Source organism: Cyprinus carpio, chromosome A7 (assembly GCF_018340385.1).
Source record: "Cyprinus carpio isolate SPL01 chromosome A7, ASM1834038v1, whole genome shotgun sequence".
NCBI lineage: Eukaryota > Metazoa > Chordata > Actinopteri > Cypriniformes > Cyprinidae > Cyprinus > Cyprinus carpio.
The window spans coordinates 11773490-11782538 of record NC_056578.1 but is presented as its reverse complement, the minus strand read 5'-3'; the positions used below and the strand labels follow the sequence as shown (position 1 = coordinate 11782538).

Below are 9049 nucleotides of genomic sequence, written 5' to 3'. Positions count from 1 at the left end.
GATAAATCACCATGTCTTAGAGCCATCGTGTGTCGGGCGCACTTTGGCTCTGTTTCTGGAGTGGGGTAAAAGGGAAGTAACGAGTATAAAGGACAAAAAAAAAGATTACATAGCAGAAAGAACTAAGGGATGAGCAGAGGATGAGCGTGGATCATCTCTATTGTCAGTGGATGGAAAATATCCCTCTTTTCCCTCCTACTGTTGTTTTCTCTCTCTTTCTCGCTCTCCCGTCGGGCTTGTGTATTTGCTGTTTTAAGCTGCCTGGGGAGAATGTGGAATGGAGAGATGTTACCGCACCTGTGTGTGTGTGTGTGTGTGTGTGTGTGTGTGTGTGTGTGTGTGTGTGTGATGAAGAGAGTGACAAAAAGGAAACCGGGGGGAGATGGAGTGTGTTTGGGCATTAGCATGCTGAGAGTGTCAGCTCTCGATGTCCCTCTCTCCCCCTCTCCATCCCTCATTCTATCTCTCACTCACCAATCCCTCTCTCCTCAGTGTCCATGGCAATTATACCATCAAAACACTCCAGCCAAAGAGGATAATTGCAACCTGAGTACTGCGGAGCGACTGAGAGGGAGAGTGAGTGAAATTGTGTGTGCGCGAGCGCGTTTTCTCACGTCTGTGGTATCTGTGAGAGCGCGAGTCGGTGCATTTGATTGTGTTCCTGAGGTTCTCCACCGCATTGTGAGAGTCATTTCGGTCAAAGATCAAAGAATATGTTTGCGGTGCTGAGAGGACAAGGACAATCCATTGAAGACATGCACACACTCACCGTTTTAATGATGTGCATTACCGCAGTCAGTTTAGTGAAGCTCAAGGTCAGAGGCGTAAACTCGAAACAGAGCTTCAGTTTTATCAGAAAGCTGCTGAAACAGTGGCTCGACTGCATTCAGCATCCAGTATTGTGACGGTGAAATATTTATGACGTTACTAATTATTCTATTTCAAATAAATGCTGTTCTTTTGTTTTCAACATTGATAACAGTAAAACATATTTATTAAGCACCAAATCAGCATGTTAGAATGATTGAAGATCATGAGAGTAATGATGCTTTACCATCACAGGAATAAATTACATTTTAAAATATGTAAAAATATAAAACCGTTCTTTTAAATTTGAATAATATTTCTGTTTTTGCTTTTTTGTTTTTTGTATAATATTACTTTTATTTATTTATTAATTGTATCAAATAAATGCAGCCTTGGAGAGCATAAGAGATTTCTTTCAAAAACATTAAAAAAATCCTGACAACCTCAAACAAATATAATTTAGATTTAAACTTATATACAAACGCTGTTAAAATATATAGGCCTATATATATATATATTTTTTTTTTTTGTTACAGTACACTGAAAAATGGCTTTGAAACACTTTTCACTCAGAAATTAACAAAGAAATGTCAAGTAACACATTGAATTAAACATGAAATATTGCAGAAGGAAAAAGTGAAGGAAAAAAAAGTATTGCAGAAGTGAAATTATGATGCCAAATTCATTTATTAATGTTAACAGGCTAAACCTTGTTGCAAAGGTCGCTAAAGATATTTTTGAAAACATGATATGCATAATCATGTGCATAAAGTGATTTTTTTCCCATACTGACACTAGTAAAATGAGCATTTCTCAGTCATTCTGCACAGTTATTGTCTGCTAATGTCAAAATATCTCCCATTTGATCAGCCTGGCTGATGTATGCATCTATAGAAAATATCCTCTTAAACACTCTCACATCCTGCATTGTGTGGATGTGTCTTCTTTGGTGTTTTTACATCTATATGGTACTAATTCCTGAGGACTCGATTCATTATTCTGTCCCTTCAGTTTAAATATCCTCTAGTTCAACTGCAGTTGTCACTCACTGTCTCTCCTCAGTCACCTTGCCCAAGGCTGAATGTGTGAGTGCTCTTTTCTCTCATACACACTTTCCCTCAGAGGCGGCCAATGGGCAAACACTTTGCCTGTCCATCGACCCCCTCAAACGTCTATCTCCACTCCTGCTTTCTCTTTCTCTCTCTCCCTGCTGGAAACCACATTTTCATTCCGTGCATATTACCAACTCATAATGCAATATGTTTGATCGTGACTCATTCAAATGAGACATTTTGATATGTCTCCCACCATTTGAAAGGATCGACATTCGTGTGGCATTTTTAAAACACTGCTCGCAAATGGCTGCGTCCCTTTGGTGTATTTCATAGCTCTTTGTTAGAATTGCTCATGCATTTTAATATTGTTTGCTGTCAGTCATTTGGCTCCAGTTCAAAGGATTCAGTGTGAGTTGCTAATGTAGTTCAAAAGCCTTTTGGCCTGACCTTACAAAAGGTGTGTGTATGTTTACAGTGCAAATGGACTGTATTAACGGATAAGGAATTTAGCAAGGCATTTAACACCTGCATTGCACAGTTTTTACAAAGAAATGAAATGAAACAGACAGGAATCCGTTAGCATTAATGCCACTTGTCAAAGTATGCAGGATGTGTTAATGTCCTGTCTGTACTGTATTTATCCAATATTTATGTTTTCAATTACACTTGGATCGCTCTATAGTCACAAGCACCTTTTATTAATAAGGCTTTGTGTTACATTTCTTGTTTCCATAACAACAGGGTTATTGTGAACAGTTTGGTTGGTTGAGGGGTATTTCAGTGAAGTGGGGGAGAGAGGGAGTGATGGAAACAATGAAAGAGAGAGAAGGGGTGCTATGAAGAGGAGTGAAGGGACCGATAATCAGCTTTCACACATTGAGGGGTGGAGGAGTCTCTGATTATAAAGAGCTCTGTTGCTGCTTTTTCATTCTGGCCTTGGCATACAGCCTCATAGGGCACATGTTTGGGGGAATACGTAATCAAAAAAAGTTCATTTAGAACAACAAAAAACAGACCCTTTAGTTCTGAAATATTGTGTATATTATGTATCAGCCAATTATCTACTAACATCATTTTATGCACGCTGGTAGATATTCATAATCTCTCAAAACACTCAATTCTAAGTCAGAAGTTTATTCAGGCTTCCTGACAAAAACTGTAATCATAGGTTTCCATCATACTAAACTCAGTGTTGTTATGATCTAGCTCTTATGTAGCATAAGTCATAATTGTCAATAAAAAGAAAATGTAAAAAAAATACATTAAAAAAGAATGTGTACATTTCCTATTAGAATTCTATTATTATTTAGAACCTCTCCTAAAGCATTCCAGTGAAAAAGGAATCATCCCATTACCAAATATGTCCCTACAAGATAAACAAATTCTTTTTTTTTAGAGTCCTATGGAATTTTGCATGATCTTTATCGGAAACCTACTATTGTAATAATATCTTAGTAAACATTTAAAATAGCTATAAGAGGGTTTAAATTATGAAAGATTTTCTTTACATTTCTTGTTATATACACTACCGATAAAAAGTTTGGCTTGGTAAGATTTATTAATGTTTTTGAAAGAAGTCTCTATATGTGCACCAAGGTTACATTTGTTTACTCAAAAGTACAGTGAAAACATTAATAGTGTGAAATAATTTCAAAATAACTGATTCCTATTTTAATATTTTTAAAAGATCATTTATTCTTCTGATGCAAAGCTGAATTTTCAGCATCATTACTCCAGTCTTCAGTGTCACATGATCCTTCAGAAATCACCTTAGTATGCTGATTTGTTGCTCAAGAAACATTTATTATTATCGATATTGAAAACTGTGCTGTGTTGTGCTGCCCAATTTTTTTAAGGATCAGGATTCTCTGATTAATAGAAAATCAAAAAGAATAGCATTTATTTTAAATAGAATGTTTTGTAGCAAAATATTTACTGCTACTTTAGTGTGTCCTTGATGAATAAAATATGATCACTGACCCCAAACTTTGAAGCGGTAGTGTAATAGATAGACATTTTATCCTATTGGGAACATTGTAGTCCTGTGGCGAGCTATATGTATCAGAAAAGATATAGATCTATTGTGTGTTCTGCTCTAAGAAAATTCTCTCTTTTAAGTATCACTTTCAATCATAATAACAATTCCATTTGTTTTATGATTTATCCATTTGATTTATGACTTCAGATGAAGCAGAAAGCTTCTTACATTGCTTGAATGAGATATATCACTAATTAATAATTAATTTAAAATATTAGCAATAACTGTAGTAATTTTGTCAGGGGAAAAAAGGTCACCATGGTAAAATTACCTTATATGTACTTCAGATTATTTTGGTAAATCAAGTCGTTTTTGATTGGTGGACGCTCATAACCAAGTAGTTGCCCCACGTGGAGAGTGTGAGAGTGAAAGTGAGAGAGGAACAGTGAACTCTGTCTCTGTGTGTGTGTGTGTGTGTGTGTGTGCGTGCGTGCGTGCGTGCGTGCGCGCGCGCGCAACGGAGCAGCGGACATCCCTCCCTCACGCCTCAACGCCTACTGGCTGATCACCACGCGATAGAGTGCGCGAGGATGAGAGATGGACAGCGCGAGACAGGAGCGACAGCAATAACAGGAAACTCGGTGTCGCTTTTAACGCTGATGCTGCCGGTGACCAGTGGACACCTCGACAAGACCGAAATATAACACGACAAGAAAGCGACGGACCGGGGGATGCTTTCAGACTGAATATTTTGTAAGTTTTTAGATTTTTAAAAAATTCCTTTTTTACCTTTTGGGACATCTGCGTATTTGTTTGTCCTTGTCAAATGCGCCTCATTATTATCTGTTAATGAGTCTGTGAGGCGCGCGCACAGAGTTTACAAATGTCCGCTCGGGCGCTCTGCACCGCTATTCGAGCAGGAGCGATATATCCGTCTTCATAACGAGAAGAAAAGTTTAATGTGAACTCTACGATATTATTCACGGCGAGTTGGTTCGTGTGTCAGTAATTAACGCAAATCAGTTTCTATAATTTATCCATGAGGGTGTTGTCCTTCCATCTGCTACTTTTTTTCATGGCAGTTAAACGGCTTTATATTCGAGCAGTAATCTGATGACATCTGTGGCATTTGTGCCAATGAGGAAAAGGCATAAACGTCCATTTAGGAGAGTAATTTCTATTAATCTGATTTTAGGATAAATGAGGTTTTATCTATCTATCTATCTATCTATCTATCTATCTATCTATCTATCTATCTATCCGTCTGTCTGTCTGTCTATAAACAAAACTATTTAGTACTACAAGGTATGAATAAAGTAAAAATTCAGATTTAGAGCTTTGGGACTATGGTAATCTCATTAAAATATTTACTGTCTCGCCATCCGTATATTTGTGTTGTGCTGAGTATGTGTGGGAGAGGGAGAGAGAGAAAAAGAAGGAAGAGAGCAATAGAGTCAACAGTCTGAACAAACACAGGGTACAGCTGTCAGCGGATAGATAACGCACACATGCAGAGAGGAAAAAAAGAGGTGATGATGATGCCGATAACAATGAGAGGATTATGAACAATTTTTAAACCGATCCAAATAGCTGCATTTTTTGTCTGCTGTTATGCATTAATTTTTTAGCAAATTGTGCTCTCTTTAAAGATCCTGAAACCAGATTAGAACGGAAAAGGGGGCAATGGATTCCCCTTCGGATCGATTTCATCAGCAGCCCTCCCAGATGTGTCCCTTCGAACTGTATCGAAGCCTGCCAGATTCCAACCCCTCAAACCACCGATTTTCCCCAGGCAACCTGTCTTCCCACCCGCTCTTCTCCCCTCTCATGCACCCCAACAGCGTGTCCCAAAGGTGGGGTAGTTTCCGACAGCGTCAGGGCTTGTTCCCTGGGCTTCTGGTAGATGATGATGTAAGTGAGGAGGATGTGTTTGGGAAGAGAGAGTTTGCCGTTGGGGCTACGCCATCATTGCAGCGCTGTCCGGGAGAACGGGGACAAGGTTCGGCTCCTGAGCCTGGAGACTGGGGGCAGGATTTTGCTAGAGTCAGGAGACTCAGGATGGACTCGGCAGCTAGAAGCGAAGAAGAAATGAGGAAAGAAGGCAAGAGGGGGAGGAAGAGTACTGCTTCGGTTAGAATGGACGAGAAGAGGGGAGCAGAACAAGGGAAGAGGAGGGAAAGCAGGGAAGGTAGGAAGCGACAGCGGCAAGAACTGAAGCTTCAGCTGGAGGAAACCAGAGGGAAACTTCTAGAACTCCAACGCAAGGTGTGGAAAGTGTATGGAGGGCAGGCGGATGACGAGAAAGGAGGAGAGGAAGAACAAGAGAACGGGCCGATCAATCTCGATGAGGTTGCGGAGATGTTTTCCGACAGCGATGATCCGCTCATTGGCAGTGGTTTTTCTCCTCCGCGCTGTTCGTCTAAGAAACCCAATGAAACCAATGGCAATGTTGGGATATTTCCAGAGACGTCCGTGGACCTGGATTTGGAGTTAAATGGTGATCAAGTGTGGCTGGGATGCAGCCTGATCAGAGGTGAGTGGGAGAGCGCAGAAGGAGGTCAGAAGTTTGCTCAAGCTCTAAAACAGGAGCTGGCAAATGTTGTGGCTCAAGTTATCGACAGAGTTGTCCGTCTCTATGCCGAAACCGACCCCTCAGCAGTCACAATGACCAGTGTTCCCCAAGAAACCAGCATGACGTTGGATCTAAACCCAGACCAGAGGCCGAGGCCCCATCCGGCAGAGCAGGTGGAAGCATTGCCACTTCTCACAAAGAGTCCTCAGGATAAGAGGGCCCCTATTGCTCAGAGTGTGCCCAAGGACCTCCTCCTCCCTCAAGCAAATCCCAGCCTCACTCCGCTACCCCAGCCTCCTCTCCCGGCACTTTTACCCCCTAGGAGCAAAGAGCACTTCCTGCCCTCCTATCCCCCAGACAACCCCGTTCCCCTGCCCCTTCTTCACTACACCATGCAGAATCTCTTTGCCCGCTCCCTCTCCAGTTTGCCTCTTCACAAGGACTGCCTGTCTGAGTCTTTCATGGACTTCCGTTCACACAACTCTGCGTTCCCACCCCTCCCTTTGCTGGGCCAGCTAGAACCCCCTCCATCAGATAGAGCGAGGGAAGGGGGGATGAGAGGAGGCGGAGCAGGAGTGGTAGATGGAGGAGATGCAGCACTCTATCTTGCTGCTGGGTCAATATCCTTTTATAAAAATGATGAAAATAGATACACATATATATAAATATATGTACACTACTGTGCAAAAATTTGGGGTCAGTTAGATTTTTTTAAAAAGAAATAAATAAGGATGTATTAAATTGACAGTGAAGACATTTATAATGTCATTCAATATTTTAAATAAATGCCGTTCTTTTGAATTTTCTATTCATCAAGGAATCCTAAAGAAAAACATATCATGGTTTCCACAAAAAATATTAAGCAGCATGATAAGAAATGTTTCTTGAGCAGCAAATCAGTATATTAGAATGATGATGATCATGTGACACTGAAGATTGAATTAATTTCTGCTAAACATTAAGCCATATCATGACAGCAATAAATAACATTTTATTTAAAATAAATGTTAAAATATATTAAAATAGAAAACAGTTATTATTAATTACAATAACATTTCACAGTATTACAGTTTTCCCAGTATTTTCGATTAAATAGCCTTGGTGAGCATGAGAGACTTACTTTAAAATTAATAATAATTAAAAAAAAAAAATTACTGCCCCAAACCTTTTGACCGGTAGTATATATTTCATGTATTTATTTGTTTGTTTGTTTATTTGTACCAAATATTCCTTAACCATCTACACTCTCAGGAAGGTCTCTCTCCGTGCCACCTGAAGAAGGCCAAACTCATGTTCTTCTACACACGCTACCCCAGCTCCAGCACACTCAAGACATATTTCCCTGATGTCAAAGTGAGCATTAGTCATATCCCGAACACAAAATAGTATAGCTGTGTGTGCATAACCTGCACAAATTATATGGGCTAATGACTTATTGAATGAATTTATGCTGACCTATATACAGCAGTGTTTCCTTTTGAAACAGTTTGAATCAATCAGAACAGTCAGAGAAATGTCACTACATTTATAATGCATTAATATCAATGGAATTTTTATTAAAATTACATGACTGTATTATAATAAAGCTGTACTGATATCTTGATTGATATTCTGCCGGATTTAACTCTGCGTTTCTGTTTTTCTCTACACAGTTCAATCGCTGTGTCACTTCCCAGCTGATTAAGTGGTTCAGTAACTTCCGGGAGTTCTTCTATATCCAGATGGAGCGCTTTGCCCGTCAGGCAGCCAGAGAGGGGCTTGCATCTGCCAGGGAAAGAGCACTCCGCCTGGGCAGAGACACTGAGCTTTACCGCATTCTCAACATGCACTACAATAAGAGCAATGATTACCAGGTCAGTGTGTGCATGTGCACATGTGTAAAGGCTGTAAAGTGGTACGTGTAACCATTCAGTTATGTGTAAAAACATCATGCCCATTTACCAGGTTCCAGAGAGGTTTGTGGAAATATCTGAGGTGGCCCTGAGGGAGTTTTTCACTGCCATACAGAGTGGACGGGATGCTGATCCGTGTTGGAAGAAGGCCATCTACAAGATCATCTGTAAATTAGACAGCCCGGTGCCTGACAGCTTCCGTCTGCCCGGCTGCCCCACGGACACTTACCGGATGGGTTAAATAGAGTTTATCACACGCACACACATCCACAGCCACATAAAAAAACATTGTGCACGGATTGATATCATGAGTGTGCACAGAGCAGTTAACAATTAGTGACAAAGAACTAAGAAAGAAATACAAAATTGTTCTGTAAAGATCGAGAACACTGAATAAATGGTTTATTATCATCATGATGCTTTAACGTATTACTTGATTGATAATTCTACTTTAGTCCAGCATTGTTCCAGTTAGCACTGAAAAATGTTTTGATTATATGGAAAAAAAAATGTTCTCATTTTATTTGCTGTTACATTCATGCTTATTAATTTATCTAAAAATGCAGGCCTGGTTGGCTTTTGGTTTTTTAAATATATATATATATATATATATATATATATATATATATATATATATATATATATATATATATATATATATATATATATATATTACTTGTTACTCGTTATACACTGTTGCTGAGTTTATGTGAACCTGTGGTATCGTGTAATAAAATAAGTCGAC

General features: G+C 39.6%; 1 protein-coding gene across 1 annotated transcript; it reads left to right on the top strand.

Annotated features, from left to right (window-relative positions):
- The first annotated feature begins 4323 nt into the window (after window positions 1–4323).
- Window positions 4324–8718, top strand: prox3 (prospero homeobox 3). The gene is made up of 5 exons (XM_042759660.1): window positions 4324–4593; window positions 5490–7032; window positions 7658–7765; window positions 8065–8265; window positions 8357–8718. Exons 2-5 carry the CDS (start codon window positions 5524–5526, stop codon window positions 8543–8545), a joined length of 2007 nt encoding a protein of 668 aa, XP_042615594.1. The 5' UTR covers window positions 4324–4593; window positions 5490–5523; the 3' UTR covers window positions 8546–8718.
- The last annotated feature ends 331 nt before the right edge of the window (window positions 8719–9049 follow it).

Excerpts from the sequence above, each read along its gene's own strand:
- prox3 (XM_042759660.1), top strand. The coding sequence starts at position 5,524 with ATGGATTCCCCTTCGGATCGATTTCATCAGCAGCCCTCCCAGATGTGT. Across the intron at positions 7,033-7,657 it reads TCTATCTTGCTGCTGGGTCA|TCTCAGGAAGGTCTCTCTCC; the intron begins ATATCCTTTTAT and ends AACCATCTACAC. Across the intron at positions 8,266-8,356 it reads ATAAGAGCAATGATTACCAG|GTTCCAGAGAGGTTTGTGGA; the intron begins GTCAGTGTGTGC and ends CCCATTTACCAG.